We start from the raw sequence: 18,846 nt of genomic DNA on the forward strand, positions 1-18,846 counted from the left end.
GTTTGAACAGTGAGTGATATCCCGTCTTGGATTACCAACCACTTTGACACTGCTGTCCTGTCAACTTAACAAATGCCGAAAGCCATTCAGATGGACTACCCAATATCGGATCAGAATGTTCTAAATGAAAACCACTTTGGAGTCATGAAAAGGGAGCCTGTCCACGAACTTTCCGTTTTGCGGTCCAGGGAGGTGCAAATATGCTAGAAAATAGTTTTCAGCGTTCTGGAATCTGCTTCTTTATTATAGATCTTCTTGATTTTTACAAACACAGTCTGCTCTCAAATGCATAAAGGAAAGGGGCAGGTTTCGCTGACTATGCCTTACGAAGGTTTAATTGTGTAATTCCTACTTCTATCCAATCTAGCACTTAATTACTTCATTTTAAGTACCTCATAGTTTGCCTTTTTCTGCAACACAAAATCGGAAAGGTCTGTGATTCCTAAGGTAACTTTTCACTTTAGATGAAGGACATTAAGTGGCATCTCAACGTAATGACTGCCTCAGCATCAAAATGGTTTAGTTCTATGCTTGGACCTGATGGTAATTGTTCGCCCTAGTTGATGAGGCCATAAGTAGGGCGAATCCAGTCCTGGGTTTTTTGTGTTCTTGTTCAAGGAGGACCTGGCTTGAGCAGAGTCAAGACTGATTTCCATGTAGCTGGGTCCAAACTGAGGTGGCATGATGTGTAAAATAACGATGAATTTGGGATATAGCCCTGAGTGATTACCAGTAGCTAAGATGAATTCAGGCATACCATGCACCACTATTTTTTATACTTATTGGTTTACCAGATATAAGGCATGATTTATGTAAACTTTTAATATGAAGCTGCACTACTGATCTCTTTAAGATGCGTGGCGTTCTGTGTCGACTTTTGGTTTGGTTATATCAGCAGTTGAGCGCTTCTCCATTGGTTTCAAAATTTTTATTTTATTGGCTTATAAAAGACAAACCGTGGTTCTGTGGAAACAGTAATTTTATGGAAGAGTAGCAGAGTGCTGCAATGGGTGTATGCAGGACCCCCAACTGAGAATTTTCAGGATTCAGCAAAGCTTCCAAGGTGCCAGCCTTCTTTTCCAACAGTTGTACTTCAACAAACGACAAGAGTTCAGATAACTTTGTTAGACTTTGATTTCTGTTAAAGTCAAGGATGGAAAGCTCAATGTCCTTCAGTTTCAATTAAGTGCTTGTGCTAGTACGTTTGACTTTATTACAGGCTAACATTAACACCAAACCTGCTATGCACATGCTTCGTGGGTGTTAGTTATCTGATAGAGAATTAGATTTTCAGTTTGAACCCAAAAGACCACCAGTACCTCTTCTATGGAACAGGGCACCGTTCTTGGACTACATAAATACTTCTGGGTTTTTTTTTGGTGTAAAATTACATTTTTCTGTACTCCTAGATTAATCTCGGTTGTTACCTTTTGTGATGATGAGGCCAGATTGAAAATTATGAATTCAGAGGACGTTGCATTTGTTCACTCAGAACTGTGTCTAACTTCTGAGGGCTTACACTACATTCATGGTTATATGAGACAGCGAAAAAGGGACTGTAGAGTATACTAGTGGCAGTGAATTGTAATGAAGGAAAGACTTTTCTCATTTTTTTTTTAGCTTGAAACAACATTACTGTGATGCGGTGTACCGTTTTGGAGGTGTTTTTTTTTCTTAAATGGTCATTTTTTTCAATACTCCTAAGACGTAGTATACCATATTTGCAGTATTCATCTATAATATACTGCTTTCAAATTGTTGTACGAGTACGTAATTTGGTGTCAAGACTTCATAGGTCTCCTATGTCTTGAATTCCAAAATGGGCAAACATTGACAAAATTCACTAATTGAAATACTTTCCTCTTCTCAACTGCAAACTCCGTAGACATCTAGGTTTTCATTTCCATATACCTTTTTTTGTAAATATTTTTATTGGCATTTTAGTAGTAACTTCCCCATAGTAGGCACAGTAACACCAGCCTTTATATCCATAACTATTTCCATAGGATAATCAGTCACTGTGCAGGGTTCCATAGCGATGACTTCCATAATGTACAACACTAAATGCCTCGAGCTACTTGAAATACAATGCAGAAACAAACCAAATTACTTGAAATAAACTCCTCCCACCTCCCCCATGCTTTTGCTACTCACATAATCATATGTTGAAGGACATCAGACGATACAATGGAACCGTGGTTGTTCAACCCTTCAGCCATCTTCAGCTAGGATTGTCAGGACCTCAAAGGTCAGATTACCAACTATACCATTGTGCCTGTATCCGAGAGTGGGCGCATTATGCCTCGTCAGGCTCCTCTGCACTCGTACTCTCCGATATTGCGGGGACAGTGCCATCAAGGTCAAAGATCATGACACCCCATGCCTATGTCATCCGTCAGTCTATCATTTGGTCTGTCTTTCTTCGTTTGTGCTTCGTCCGCTCCAGCCCATTCGTTCATGGCTCGTGACCAGTCCACAGTCAGTTTAGGGGTGGGGAGGTGGGTTGCAGCCTTCAGCCATCTAATGGTTATACGCAAATTGGCTAGTGTCAGTCAGAGGATCGCAAATTTTCTGTTGTGCTTCCTATTTTACTTAGCAGGCACAAGCTCCAACAAGCATTGCTTCATGCCACTGAGTAGCACCCATCACGTGGCGTTATGCTGGTGCCCCAGTAGTTCGCCCCAGTAACAAACGATCTGTGGGAAGTTACACACAATGTGAAAGAAGTCTGCCTCTGTGGGTCCGCGATGTGTGCAGTCCGCGATCCTTGAGGGGTACTTTGTGTGCAGGTGTTTTAGTGAAAGGTATGTGAAATGCACTACATTGTATTGGGTGAGTTTAAACCACACTTTGGCAGAAACCTCCCAAACTCCTCTATGAATCCCAACCCACTCCGCAGCCTTGATTGGGAACTCACAAATCCGCTGCCACATTGTTTCATTCCTAAGGGGAGGCCTGGACTTGTCCTCCTGCAGGACATGATATATATGAGTAATGAGCCTCTGAACACCCACCAGAGTTAGTAGAGCTACAAGCGTATGAGTAAGCACAGGGGCATCCGGGAATTCTGGTCAAATTCCTCACACCTGGGCCACCATCTTGGTATTTTGGAGGAATTGGCCAGTGCTCAGACCAAATGCCTCCTGTATGGTGACAAAGCGGCCCAATGAAAATATGTATTTCAAGGTGGGACACCCCCCTCTCCCACCAGCAAGCCATGGTCATGGATCTCTCAATTTGTGAAAAGGAATGGATTGTCCATATCTCCAGCTCTGGCGCATAGGGTGCCTTGCGAACCTCAACCTGCACTAGCTGCCCCAAGAGTCTTCACACCACCCTCAGGACATGTAGCATAGCTCCAGGCATTCCATTACCCGCAGCAGCAGAGTCCCCAGGGCCTCCCCCCTATAGAACCAGCCACTAACGTTTTCTCCCATGTTGACTTGTCTTCAAACCAATGGAGAGCATGCCGTGAGTGTGATGCAAGATAATACATTTGAAGGCCGATACTTTCATGCCTCCTCTAACCTATTCCAGGCTCAGTGTGGCGAGTTCTACCCTACAGTAGGTCTATTAGGAGCTTGTCCAGGTCCTGAATGATCTTCTGGGGTATCTTGTACATGGTTTCCTGTAACACATAAAGGCACTTCGACAGAACCACGTTTGTAAGTACATCAATCTTCCCCATTAGGGAGAGCCAGAGGGTACTCCAGAATTGAATAGATGTCTTAAGATTAGCAGTCACCAGTATGGCACTAGGGCACTCCATGTGCCACATGCATGCCTAGGTATCTATCGCTGCCAACTTTCCAAAGTAGGCCCAATTCAGGAAGGCAAGCGGCCTTAGTTGCCTTCTGCATGCCCAGTGTACACAATACCAATTTCGACCGATTAAAATGCAAATCCCAAGAGCTCCGCAATTTCCCTCATTACGTTCTGCAGAATCAGGGAAAAGATGCCTGGCTGGTGTATATAAATCATGACATCGTCAACATATAATGACACAACATGGGTCGTCTGACCCATTCTTATACCCCAGTCATGCAACACCTGTCTCAGCCTGCAGGCCACCGGCTCCACCTCCAGGCCTACCAGCAGGTGTGAAAGGGGGTGCCCCTGTCAGGTTCCCCGCTGCAACTGGATCCCCTCTGACACCAGGCACTCCATATGTATGCACGTCAAATACTGAGCATACAGCAATTTAATCCGGGCAATAAATTTAGGACCCAGCCCCATTCTTTCAAATAGTTGCCACATGAATTCCCAGCTGACCAAGTCAAACGCCTTCTCTAAATCTAGGAAAGCAAGGGTGTATTTATCTTTCTCCAGGCAAAATGCATGAAAGACATGCACCAACCTTTGCAGATTGCATAGCATGTTTCTACTAAGGATGAATCCTTTTTGGTCAGGGTGGACCGGTTTCGGGAGGTGGCAGCATAAATGTTGTGCTGATATTTGCCCAAGTATCTTCTGATCCACATTTAGTAATGACAAAGGGCGGTAAGAGGCAGTTTCCAGAGGGTCTTTCCTGGGTTTGGGTAGTAGCACTACCAGTGCTTTGTGCATGGACACAAAGTACACCCCTCTCCAGGTCTATCCTGGTAGGCCAATAATACATTATCGGTCATAGTTATTAGAATTCCTTGTAACTTGAGAAAATTTGTTAAGGAAATATCTGTCCATTTTCAGGTTAGTTTTTTATTTCTTGTTGATCAAAAAGGGTTTAGCATATTAGGAGGCTTCTGCAAGTGTCATAAATAGTGTTTTTGTTTGTCCTGGTTGTCAAAAATGAACTTGTAAAACACTCTGGATGAGGTTTCAGCTCGCCACGTCATTTGTCATTACTGTTTGTCCAGATGCAACCAGATTCGTGTTTCTTGGTTTTTCTTGCCAAAATGGAAAACGTTTTGAGGAAAAAAATGAAATTTTATTTTTTCTTAATTAACTGTCGCACAAATGGATGTTTGTTTAAAGGGACAATACAGTTCTCAGTGTATTGTGTAAGGGTATGTACAAAGCAGGAATCATATGGGATGACTAATCTGAGATTTGCCTTGTGTCCTTTGTTCCTAAAGGGTCGTTTGTAAAATCAGGAAAGAGGGAACACAGTCCCTGTTAGTGATTTCTTTGTAGAAGTAGCGGGAATCCTTTTATTCTGCTTTGACTGATGTAGTGATCCCGAATACACTCTTCCTCTTTGTCCACCCCTTCCTTAATCACCATTGGTTCTGCCACCCCAGTTGCAAATTTGAAGTCGATGGTCTTGTATATAACTATCTTGATCTTCAAAGAAAGGCATTGTCCATGAGACTGTCGGGGCTCTCTGCATTCTTTTGCACAAAAATAGATCTATTTTGCCTACTGCTCGAAGATGCCGCTAAAGTCTTTGTCCTGAAATTCAGTTTCTGTTTATTTGTGTTTATTTAATTTATGTAGCACAAATAATACCAGAAATGAATCTGCTTCATGGATCTCACATCTAAAAACAGTGCATAAAATCAGTCTGACATAAATGACATAGCCACAACAGAAATAGCCACTTGCCACAGTTGAAATATCCACTTGCACTTCTAAGTTCAGATCCTCTAAGAAGATTTAGAAAAATATTTTTTGGCTTGCTATTGCCTAGTTTCTGGCTTAGAACATGCTATTGGTCCACCAGAATCTGCTTTTCGGTGACCCTAGAGTATGTTACACTCACACTTGTCTTTTCAGATGGGTTTATAAGTCGGAATTAGGTTGGCGTACCTTTGCATTATGACTAGGTTTGTATACACTTTAAGGTTCCAGGGCTATGCTCTTGTTTTTTCACCCATTTTTATTATACCAAGTGTGAATAATAATTTAGTATACACTCTTGGCATAATAACGAAATGGTGTCCAGCAACAGCCTGCACCAGTCATCATAGATTGTCCAGAACTGATGAAACCCCACAGCCACGGCCTCCGTGCCCTGGCACACCTCAGTGTCTTCTCATCTGTGGCATGATAAAGTGTCATAGCCAAAGGTAGCCACAGCAGGCCTGCAGTGCCTGTGGCTACACTCTAATCAGCCCAGCCTCCCACCCTTTCCTAACTGGTCACAGAGATGAGAAAGGACGGGCTGAAAGAGCAGATACCAAAACTTTGAATCTGCGACCTCGCAGGTTTGAGATTTCAGTTTCAAGTGCTGGAAGCAGCAGGAACCCAAATAGTACCTGCAAAGGCAGCACGCTACATAAAAAAACACCTTTAAATGCTGTGTGTCCGTAAGTGAGTGTGTGTATGTATGAACATATATTTGGGTCTGTGTGTGAAATTGAGTGTCAAGAAAGAAGTGACTCAGCATGAGTGAGAATAATTGATAGGAATAGTGAGTACAAGTCAGAATGAATGCGTGAGGGAGAATGACAGTAAGAGTAACTGAGTGAGTCTTCGTGAGTCAGAATGAGACTAAGTGGGAATGTTTGAGTCATAGTGAGACTGAGAGATTGTTTGAGACTGGGTGAGATTCAGTCTGAATTAGTGTAAATGCGTGAGTGAGTGAGTAAGAGTGATTGTGTAAATCAGAATGGGAGGAACTAAGTGAATCAGTGTGAATGAGACTGACTGAATGAGTGCGATTAAGTGATTGAGAATTTGAAAGTGCGAAGGCCAGATTTAAGTGAAATGTACTACATCTATTTGTATGGCTGTCTTTTTTCGGGAGATTTGACGTGCCTGACGGAACTGTACTGTAGAGCGCTGTGTCTGTTCTAACTTCATAAGCTATCTTTTGAGTAACTGCAAGTGAGCAGAATGTTAAAATTGGTGCTCTGCTGCTTTATGTATCATTTCAGGCATCCAGCAAGGATATGTATGAAAATTATAATTGCTTGATTTTGTTGGGTAATATAATACTGAGAAGGAGGAAACTGTCTAGGAACAGGTGACCTGCATCTATTATGTCGAAAGAGATTACATAAAGAAAAGTTGTTTTAGGGAGAATAGATGAGGTTTACAACTGAAGACAAGTTTATAAGGAGCCTGACGAGTTCTGTTGCAAATAACGAGTTCCAGTTGAGATATACTTTCCATGACAATACTTGGGATTGGGACTCAAGTTCAAAGCGTTGGCCAGGAATAAAGAGTCTGCAAGATTTAAATGAGAAAAGCTACGTCCCACCCGAGGGAGGACCACTAACATTCTTTACAGGTATGATACAAGACAGTAGAGGTTCAGTGAGCGCCCCCCACTCCCCACCATCAACAGATGCTGCAAAATCTTTAACAAACAAAACAATAATAAACTGTGTTTATTATCGTTTTGTTTGTTAAAGGGACGGGGCCACGGGGGTGCGAGAAGTGAGAGGACTGCACTGTGCCCTCCCCTCAGTATGCGCGTATGTTTGGCCGGCCGTATTGGGCCGGCCAAACACATGCACACAGGGCTCTCTCCAGCCCAGAAACACAGTTGCCGGGCTGTAGAGAGCCTGCACAGGCTCCCAGTCTGCCTGGAAGTGCAGGGGCTAGGTACTCTCAGCCAATCCTGGTGCTGCTCTGAGCAGCGGCAGGATTGGCCGCAGGGCAGGCTGGGAGCCTGTGCCTGCCTGCAGGTGATGGGAGCAAGAGGAGCGGGGCGAGAGCGGCAAAGGTTAGTTTAAAAAAAAAAGTTATTATATTTTTTCATAGTTTACTCCCTGCCACCCCTGCACACCCCGCGCCCGCCCTGCCCCTTGTGACCAAAGTGAGCTGCTATTGGGTTCAGTTGCCCCAAAGTGAACAAAAATGTTTCAAGAGCATAATTGTAACAGTTTGTTGATCTAAGCACTGTGGTATAAAAAAGCATGGGTGTATTAAGTTGGACATGCGTCACAGAATGAGTACATAAGTAAAAAAGAGCTATATTGACGTAAGGCCTCAGTATAGCAAGCACAATTAATTCATCACGATGGCCGCTAAAGCAGAGCACAGTTGCTCAATATTTTTGTATGGCAAAACATTTTCCCCTTTATTTATAAACTTTTAAACTCACATATGCCCCTTTGGAGCTCTATCATGAAGTGTTGTGATCTCAGTTTACTTTTAATTCTTTATGAAAAAAAAAAAAAAATAGCTATGCTGCACTTAATGTTAGATTAAACAAATGCTGAAGCTTGTTACCTTTTTTGGTGTGGGAGATGGGGGGAGAGAGTAGCATTGACCTCAGCTTATCATTGTTCAGTAAGGCATTATCATGTGCCTGTACATAACAATTTTTAATGTTTTTATTGGGGTTTTCAACAATCAACAAGAGCCACATTGACAGGTCAAAGAGAATTGCCTATATGAGTGTCCGTGTAGCTGTTGCTCTGAAAGAGATAATGAATGGTCCAGAAAGTGGCAGGCGACCGGTAGGTGTCGTTTTGACTGTGCAGTCGGCTCAGTGGTAGTGCATGCAGACGTTGTGCCGAAAGGGGGTGAAACGGGGGGGGGCATATTCTCTGGATGGGGGGCGGGGAGAGACCGTGGCACAGCCTGATTTGGAATACAGTTGGTGTCTGGGCGTGGGACATGAGCTAAGCGTCATTGTGTCAACTGGGATGTGGTTAGGGGGAGCAAGCCCCTGGGGGGGGTTGTTTCAGGAGGGCAATAAGGGGAGTTCCGGCCTGAAGGGAGTTCCGGACCATGAGGGGTTACATTTCTGTATTTACAAGTTGAGTTTGTCATCCCATGTAAGCTGAAGGAAGTGGTTGAGGAGAGCGTCGCAGTTGGGGAGGACAGGATGCCTACGCATACGTCAGACCTCCTCAAAGCGCAGGGTCTCTCTCTCAGCCTTTTGCATCGCTCTGTACCAGGTCACTAGTCTAGTGAATGTACATAACATAATACCAAATAAGGGTATTAATATGTTACTCTTTATTTTAACAGAAACTGGAAATTACACCTGTGAATTTTGTGGCAAGCAGTACAAGTATTACACGCCTTACCAGGAACATGTGGCCCTACATGCACCAATTAGTAAGTCTGCCTGCTTTGTTAGCTACCTGTTACTTGTTTTCTTTATACTGATGTGTTATCACTTAGTCATTGATGATCTGTTGCTTCGATTATTTATCTCTTTAAAAATCTTTTCTCTAATGACCTGCCATGGAATGCTGTTTAATGGTGGCTCTGTTGTTAGATGCTGTGCAAGCTGTGGGTTAAGTGCTCTTGACTTTTAGCAATTCTTTGTTGATTTCTCTTCAACTTTAAGTACATGTTTACATATTATATGTTGCACTAATGTGTAATAAAGCAACTGCCTACAATATGCATGTGTGCTAAAAGGGGCAGGGGGTTCCTTTATATTGAAACATCATTAAATTCTTCAAAGTACAGAGAATGATGAAAAATCACAGTTAACATACATGTGAGGAAAAGAAGCAAGGGGAGAGGAGCTATGGTAATGTCAGGTGGACTTGGAAGAAGTATGTTTTGAGTCTTTTCTAGAATTTGAAATATTTGGACTATCACTAGAAAACTCATGGCTCAAAGGTTTTTTTTGTGTTAAGTGAATTTGTTCTGAGACTTGCTTCTTGTTGTCCATGAAACTGTAGACATTGTTAAAATTTATTGAAAGGTGAAGGCCCTACAATCAATACTTGAAGATTTGAAAGTTGCATGGCCCTTGAGAGGCAGCTGGTTAAAAAGTATTAAGAGATGCCTGATGTGGTCTGAAGATTTTTGGTGACGTGAAGAAGGATTTTGAGAGACCTGCAAGTACTAGGTTGCGATTATCACTATCCATAAAGAAAGAACTAAGTCCTCCATAAGCAATCTGAAAACTAACTTCGTGAATTTGGCACTAATCTTGTATGTGGCAGATGTCAATAGAGCTACTGGGTCTGTATGAAGGGAAACAAGTGGACATATACCAGAGGGAATGAACGGAGCCAGTCAGAATTGATCAATTTGCAGAATGTCAATGAGAAATTTAAGACTTAATGTAGGTTTTGGTATGAGATACAAGCAAGCCCCCCAGTTCGCTGTGGAGTCAAGAAAGAATTTCAAATGACCTTTGTCTTCAAGAGATGAGTCTCTTATGTAAAGATGGGTGCTTTGCTCCTATTGATGAAGGGCAGTGTCATGAATCAATATAACGTTTGTGACTCCTTGAAGAGGTTGAATAGTGTTTGAAACGAGATGGAGACAAGGCAGCACCACACTCTACTAATGTAAACTAGTGTAGTCTCCTTAATATGATTTTTTTCTGTATTCATAAAGAAAGTAATATCCCATTGTATTGGCGGTATGCTGGAACACATTTTGAAATGTAGTGTTAGGGCCTTATTTAGATCTCGCAAATGGAATACTCTGTCACCAATCTGAAAGATATCCTGGCTGATGATATATTGGGATAGTAATACAGAGGAAGGGATATCTGACACATTTGTGATGAAGTATACCTCGCCGCCAAGATCTAAAATCGACCCATAGTTTTTAAATATTACTGCAGTAAAGAACCATGCCCTAAGCAGGATGTTAATTTTTTTAAATACTGGTGATCAAAATAATCAGTCATAATAAAATTGATGGGATATAATATCCTACACAAGCATTTTAAATAAAAAGAAAATAGTGCCTAATACTTAGGCTGTAATTTGAGTGAAAACAGACACTTCTCCTTTTACCTTTACGTTTCTACCAATGTTTTTTCCTGTGCTCCTGCTCTGTCAGACACCATGCGTGATCTTTGTCAGGTGTCATTCTTGTTGTGGGATGAAATCTTTGAAAGAAGAACATATCTTCTGCCTTTCTGATTCTATCACCAGTGAGAAGTGCAGGATCTTTCAAACACCATGTAGGAGACTGAAGCACAAGAAGGGAGTGTGCTACTTGACAAAAATATGAGAGATTGCCAAAACTCTTTCTGGGCTCATCTACTCCTGGGCAACGAAGGAACGTGGTCACTATTTTAACATGCTCACACGAGTTTTGATCGTGCTGCCCGGCTACACTGCCTCCATGATTAAGAAAGTCTAAATATGCCAGTGCTTAAGATTTGTCATCTCCAACTAATTCAGTTCTACTCACTTGTTTCATAGAAAGTAACTTGCACAGTGACCCACTCTCAAATCGTTGAACATAATAAGAGCAAATAAATCATAAAAAGAGGAAAGGATGAGTATTTTGTAATCATGGACTAGAATTTTGTGTCTTCACTTGTTTAGGACCGTGACTATGGCTCAGGAGCACTGGGATGTCTCTCAGCAATAATTGCTATACATTCAACATGCATTCCCAGTTAAGACACTGCCACCAGAGCTTCTCAAGATTCAAGTTGGTAGCTTACCTGCATCCATTTTCTCAGACAAAGGTACTTGATCGCTGTAATGGGTTAATATTTATATCCGCTTTATCCTGATTTCATCCCAGCATTCCTTGACAGATGCAGGAAATCGATGCTCTGAGCTGGACAGCTGTTTCCTAATGTAGGTTGTGGTCGGTTGGTAACAAAGATAGTCTTTTCTGGCTGAATCCTAGGTGTGCTCATTTCTGCTAATTTCAATTTCTAGGGAGGTACCATTCCTGAATAATTGGTATTTTATGTTCCACAGTGCCTTTGCTTTATTGATTCTTCCTGTAATGATCAGACCGATGATGGTGAAGGATGAATGCACCCGATTTAACAAGGGAGAACCTGTTCCTTGTTTTCCTGAAGCTTTACTTATCCCATCTGATTTGCCCCTCTCAGAAGGTCGATTTGCTGTTCGCCATAAACTGGATTATTTTACCTCAGTATCAACATCCTTGGCCTTCAGGCTTGGAGGCTGAGTAAAGCATTTGTAAAGATTGGTCTCTTTTGAACGACAAGTTTAGTGCTGTCTTATCAGCAAGGCATCCCTTGCCTAAGTCCATGCATTCCAACATCCGATACAGGAATTCATCTTAATATGGGTGCAAAATGTAAATTCTCTGCCTTCTGAAATCACAGAAGTTATGAAATTATTTTTCAAGCAAAGGAGGGCCTTGATGAGGATACAGTGAAGAAATATCTGACTGCTATATCTGCCTTATGTGCTCAAAATGGGGTTTTTTATTCAGATTTTGTTGGTTAGTTTCTGAAAGGGCCTTCACAATTCTGACTACATACCTTGGTTTCTCCACTTAATGAGGTCCTTACTTTTTTAATGGGTGCAGCATTTACTTGGGTGAGAGTATCTCTGAAGCCTCAGAAGTGATAGGGAGCCAAAGAAGCTCAGCTTTGGATGTTCTTTTTTTGTGAGTTTCATAATGCATTATTGAATTATTTTAATGAATAGTAGAACATACAAAACATATATTTTTAGGTAAAAATCGAATAAAACTGAATGCAATGAAAAATACAACCTTAGCTGTAATAATCAAGCGCTGCATTGTTAAACAATAGACCAATGATATAAGGCGCGCAGTAAAAGGTACTATAGAAAATTGCATTTTATATTTTGTAGTAGGGAAAGAGGGAGAGAAAAGAGGGAAAAAAGAAAAGGAGAGAGAAAAAAAGAAAGGGGAAAAACAGAGGTCATAGTCTATATCTTAACATATATTTGACAGCATGAGGTTTTAAGGAAGAACATATTCATTTTTTAGGTATTTTGTTATTTTTGTCTTCGTCGTTCCACTCTTCCTTCCCTTGTGCTCATTGGGTTATATTTTGTGTCTGCTTCAGTGCTCCATCTATGTCAGACCCTCTGGCAGCCTAGGTATCTATTCTGCTGAACATGTTGTGGCTGGTTTCTTATCTCTCGCTGTCACTCCTGCAGCCCAAAGTCACAGGCTCTTCAATAAATTGTGATTCTGTGTTTTCTTCTTATCCGGAGAGCTGCTAATCAAATTGTTACTGAAATCTCTGAGTCTAACTTTAGTGGCATTAGAGCTGGCTCAAGTGGTTCCAGTTGATTTGTACTGGACTCTTGCTGAAATAACTTGTAAACATAGAGTAAAGGTATCTCACCACAGTGTGCTTAAAGGCCTAGTCAGTGGTAATAGGCGCTATATGAATGCAATTACAATACAATGTGTGTTATTCTCTGACTGACTTTTGCTTTGTTTATTTTATTGAACCAATGTCCTCAAATTAGCAAAACAAAATTGGGCATTCGGAGGTCAGAGCTGTGTTAAAGTTCATGGATAGTTAGGACATAGCGGTGCATGTGTGTATGACTGTGCGGACTGAATAGCACCGGAAGAATGAGCAAGATATGGCTAAATCCTACTTGGACAGCCCTGAATACTCCGTCAACAGTTAGATTAAGTCTGTTGTCAGAAGCAGCCTTGTAGCACCACCATAAATGGCCACAAGAGGACACACGTTTTCAACAAACATTGGTGCTAAGGCAAAGGTGAGCTCTAATGGGAAAGCCCGTCACACTGCCATTCCTTCACACAAGTAACCATCCATACACACTAGCCCTGAACACAGGCTGCCCCATGCACAAGCAGGTCTGGCCTAAAATCACCTAGACTTTGAAAGTAAGCTGTGTGGTAGTGCCTGTAAAGTTGTGAGCGCTGTAGTAAAGAAGGGGCCATGCGCAACTTAGGTTGAGCAATAAATCTGCTTTAGTTATGCTATTATAGTGTTGGTTCGTTGTGCTAGGCACTCTGGTAGTTTGAGATTTTCAGTGGGCGGATGGCAAGCTGCTCTGTAACTTGGGCTTGGTTTGAAGAATGTGTGTGGATAGTGTGAATGTAGTTTGTATCAGGTGTAGCTATATTTGAATGTGAAGAGGTACAAGGAAGTATGAAACTTTGTAACTACCATCATTGTGTAGTGTAGGAAGTGTGTGGTTCATAATGTAGCCATAGATGTCATGCATGATGGTCAGAAGTCTTTTTTTGTATATTTTTATTGAGAAGTACATGTCAATACATAAACAGTGTGTTAAGAAAGAGAAACAATAAATCACATTATGGTCACACAGTAATATTATGAAATATTAACTTTTCAGATTTCTAAACACAAAAAAACACACTACAGATGTCAATAAACACAATATCTGAGATATTATTCATAATGCATCTAGCTGTCAATTAAATCTTAGAAGTAGACCTATAAAAGAAAACCTGAAAAGAAAGAATTATGCAATATGTATTAAACCATATATTATAGGTAGTTAGAAGATAGCAGTGATAGTAATATCATACATATCCACATACATATCATTTCAAATGGAAATATTCCTGCTAATTCAACAATGTCGAATAAGTGAACAGTAAGTCCTAATTAAAATAACAGTGTTAATGGCTAAAGTGTCAACTTTCATAAAAATAACTGCATGCCTATAAACAATAATGAAAATGACTTAACAAGGATAGAATGAGACAAAAAAAGAGGAAGGGTCTCCTTTGTTGTATTTTCTAATTAGGAGAAAACATTTAGGTAAGAATAGAAATAGAATATATATTAGCTAGAAAGGGTTTACAAATTTGGATGAAAATTCCAACATTATCTTGCAATCTGTAAATGAGTTTTTCTTATGATGCCATTTTATACATTTCAATAAGCCATTCTTCATGTGTAGGACATTGTGGTGTTCTCCAATGTCATAATATACATATTGTTTGCTACAGTAAGTGTGATACCCATCAGTTGTCGTGTATGGTTTGTTAGATTTGGAATATCAGTAACATCATGTAATATAACTAATTTTTGTGCCAAGGAATAGGTACATCACTAGCTCTGTGTACAGAGGCAGTTATGGAAGGCCAGTATTCATTTAAAACAGGAGATCTGAGTAAAATGTGTAGCATATCACAATCCTCATGGGAACACTTCTAACAGGTAGTATAGTGTAGTAAGCCTGCTGTCATGGGGTTTTGTGGTGGCCAGTACCAGTTATGAAGAATTTTGAAAAGAGTAAATGTCATTCTTGCCGGTTCTATTTCTTCATGTTCATAATAACATCCGCCCATTCCTCGTTGGAATTAGCTACATTAAGTAACCCTTGCCATTTGGGGTGTAGTGGTGCTAGTAATGGTGATGATTGTAGTTTATGCACTATGAGATTATAAAATCCAGAGACCGCTCCTAGTTTTTAAGTATTGTAACACTGGGAAATCCACAGGTATCCACAGAAATGGTCTTAGTCTACTAAATAGAGCTTGTTTCAATTGTAAGAATTTCCCCTCTTGAGAGTTAGGGAGTTGAAATTCTATCTGCAGCATTTTAAAGGGTTTAAGCTTGGCTTTTGAAGGGAATAAATGATCCAACTTTAGAATACCTGCTCTATCCCATATAGTCCATGAAATGGTCTGTTTCCCTATTCTAATATCAGCGTTATGCCATATGGGAGCCTTGTTATGTAGACTCCGGTTACTCTTAAGGAGTTTGTGAGTGTATATCCATATCTTAAGCATAGATTGAATAACAGGGTTGGACGTTTGTAAAGCAGGCAATTTATGAATATAAAACTTTTGTAAACTTAAAGATGCCTGTACAGATAGTTTTTCAATAAGAACCCATATTAGGGGTCACCCTGTCTTGGCCAAAGTTAAACCAATTGAAATAAATGGAGGGTTGAATAGTAATGCTCGATGCATGATAAACTAAGGCCACCATATCACCTGTGAGCAATCAGTTTGGAGATTTTAAGTCTAGGTCTCAGAGATCCCCAAATAAAGGTGTTAATACCTTTGTCAGTGTGTCGCAATATTGATAATTTAACTGTCAAAGGCAACATACCTAAAATATAAGTGAAATGAGGCACTGTAATCATTTTCACTGCCTGGACTCTACCCCAGGAGGACAGGTAAAGTTGGGACCATATTTCATGCTCTGACTTCGTTTTAGCAATAAGTGTATCAAAGTTATCTTCAATCATATGAGCTAAACCTGTGTTGATGTAAATACCTAGATACTTCAGATGATCCACTTTCCATTGAAAATTGTAGCCTAAGATAGCTGCTTTTGTTGTACCCCGGGATAATGGGAGAACTTCACTCTTATTTCAACTAACTTTGTATCCAGAAACGTTCGAGGAGACAGAGATAGTAGACATGAGTGCCGAAAGTGAAGTAGGTAGATCAGTAAATGTGCCTAATATGTAATCCGCATATGGAAGTAGTTTTGAGATGGCTGCTGGTGTGGGAGCAGCTGCTATTTGTGAACACTTTTTTCAAGCCAGCAGTTCAAGTGCAAGAAGACATAAGAGGGGCGATAAAGGACAACCCTGGCGTGTTCCACTTTGCACTTAAAAGGATTTTGAAAGGAAACCCCCACAATTCACTTGTGCAGATGATGTTTCGTATAACCATTTGCCCTTAGAGCTATATTAATTACCTAATCCCAACGTACGCAGTGTACGGAACATATTGCTCCATTCAATGCGGTCAAATGCCTTCTCGGCATCTAAGGATAATGCTACTCTGTCTTCACCAGCAACCTTGGAAAGCCAAGGTACGTGAGCCAAAGTGTGGAGATGATTACAGAGATTCTGCCTGGCATAATTCCAACTTGGGAATTATGTATGAGTTGAGAGATAACTTGTTTGAGTCTTTTGCAAGAATGGTGGCTAATATCTCCGAATCTGTATTCAGAAGAGAAATCATGCGATAGTTACTGAAGTATAATGGATCTTTCTCAGGTTTGGGAAGGACAGTTATGATAGCTTTATTTAAGAGTGAGGAGAGACTACCAGTTTCCTCTGTTTTTTTTTATAAACCTCACAAAGGGCATCTATTGCTTCTGGTTTTACCCAATTGTAAAATTCCCCAGGAAAACATCTTCCCCCAGTGCTTTGTTGTATGGTAGATTGGAGATTGTTTGCACAATTTCATCCTTTGTTATTTCACCGACAAGTATGAGCTGGTCTGGTTCTTTGGGGCAGGGGTGTGTTATTTGATCAAAGAATTCCTGTTGGTACAATAGTCTGCAAAAGCATTATCTATTGCCTGAGTCTGTTATTAGTTTACCTTCAGTGTTATATATAACTAGAATAGCTGTCACAGATTCTCTGTTTTAATCGTGCTGCTAGTAAACGGCCTGCTTTTTCTCCTTGTTCGTAATTGTGAGCCTTGAGTCTATATAACCTCTATTCTGCTTTCAAAGTATATAGTGTATTAAGCTCAATCTTAGCTTTTTCCAATCTACACCTGTAAGTTTCAGTTAGATTGGTAAAATGAGCATGTGTCAGTGTTTTGATATCATGTTCCAAAATGGTCTGTTGTTCTATTATGCCTTTGTTTGCTATGGCAGAATCTCTCATAATTTGCCCCTTAGTGGTGGCTTTTGCAGCTCCCCATAAGGTTTGTGGAGAAGAAACTCAGCCTTTGTTGTCTTTTATATTGGTAGTCAAATGTGATTGTAATTGTGACTTTTCTGCTAATAGTTTGAATCGAGATAGGTTTAAATGCCATGGTTTCCTACAAGGGCGTTTCAGACCCCAGTCAAGCTGGAGAATGATAGGAGTGTGATCTGACAGTGCAATTTCTAAAATATGACAATCTAGTACTTGCGGTATAATAGAATGTGAAAGGAGGAAGTAATCTATTCTTGAATAGGTACCATGTACTACCAAGTGAAATGTAAACCCCCTATCTGATGGATGTAGTAAACGCCAGATATCAATCAAACCATGATCTTCTCGGATGTCTCCCAGTATGGCTCTACCTCTGCCATGAGATGTGTCTAGAGGACCCATTCTGTCCAAGATCGCATCTGGGGAAAGATTTCAGTTTCCTCTCAGAACTATTTTGGAAATTCTCATTTCTGTTAGAATTCTGTTTAGATGAAGGAAAAAGAGGCTTTGGTCCCAATGGGGGCATAAATGGAACCCACTTCTAATATATTTTCGTCAACTTTAAGCTTGGCTAAGACAAAGCAACCATCCTCATCTGATGATGTCTGTAGTATTTGACATTGCAGTGTTTTGCATATTAAAATGGCTACACCACTTTTCATAGTAGTTGTGAGATATAGGATCTCCTGATACATGAGAAGGGGGTTTGCAGCTTTAAAGAATCTGACCTACCCAATATCATTTACATTTTTCTGATTCTATATCAGATAGATGTTTCTCTTGGATGAGAGTAAAATTGATATATTTGGAGGCTAACTAGGACAGAATTTTCTTCCTTTTAATGTAATTAGTAAAGACGTTGACATTGATAGAGACAATTTGCATAGGACTTGTCATGATTCTGACTCGAAATGTCAGAGTATATCTGTGCTGTGTGAAAATGGGTCAAAATGCTAAAAAAGGAAGAGGAGGTAGATAAATTGTATGGTAATGTGATAATGGAAATTTACTGGAGGGAAAAACTATCTGGAGTATAGTCAATCTGAAACAAGTATGTGGAACTATAATCACAAAATATTGTTATCGCTAAACTCTAAATGGTGTAAGTACACCGTTCTAAATGCTAGACTTTAAAAGAACACTACAGATCAAAGAATGGGTATCTTTCGTGGGTGGATCAAAACCTCAGTTTTAGACCCAGATTCTGCAGGGGAGAAAAGAAAGTCGCTCATGGTAAATAGATTATTAGGAAAAAAAAACACGCCATGGAGTTATAAAGTCCATCCAGGAGAAAATCTGAATATACAAATACAGTATAAAATATACATGGTTATTGAACAACAGTGTTTGAAAAAAGGAAATTAATCATATCCATCAGAGCTAATAACTGCAGTAAAACTAATAAAATTATATTAAAACATTGCAAGTATATATAAACTCATCTAGCTCGAAGAAGTGATACTGGAAGGTTGAGCATCAGTCACTTTATCAAAAGACGTTGATGACTTTAGAGGTGATCTTGATTTGTCTCTGGAATTTTCCTGCCTAAGTACCTCTATGGAGCAGACTTCTTTACCTCTGTCCGCTGTATTCTACCAGTACAATGACTTTGTGGATCATTCTATAATTGAAGTGGACTGTTTTTGGATGT

At 40.3% G+C, this 18,846-nt stretch overlaps 1 protein-coding gene across 11 annotated transcripts in view; it reads left to right on the top strand.

Annotated features, from left to right (window-relative positions):
- The window catches only part of LOC138301142 (zinc finger protein 618-like), a 781,690-nt gene that overhangs the window by 379,422 nt on the left and 383,422 nt on the right, over positions 1 to 18,846 (top strand). For all 11 annotated transcript variants that reach the window (XM_069241298.1, XM_069241296.1, XM_069241300.1 and 8 more), the window contains one exon: positions 8,869 to 8,958. In XM_069241298.1, the coding sequence (XP_069097399.1) occupies positions 8,869 to 8,958 (90 nt within the window). The remainder of the gene's footprint in view (positions 1 to 8,868; positions 8,959 to 18,846) is intronic.

The sequence above is a fragment of the Pleurodeles waltl genome, chromosome 6, assembly GCF_031143425.1.
Source record: "Pleurodeles waltl isolate 20211129_DDA chromosome 6, aPleWal1.hap1.20221129, whole genome shotgun sequence".
Taxonomy (NCBI): Eukaryota; Metazoa; Chordata; class Amphibia; order Caudata; family Salamandridae; genus Pleurodeles; species Pleurodeles waltl.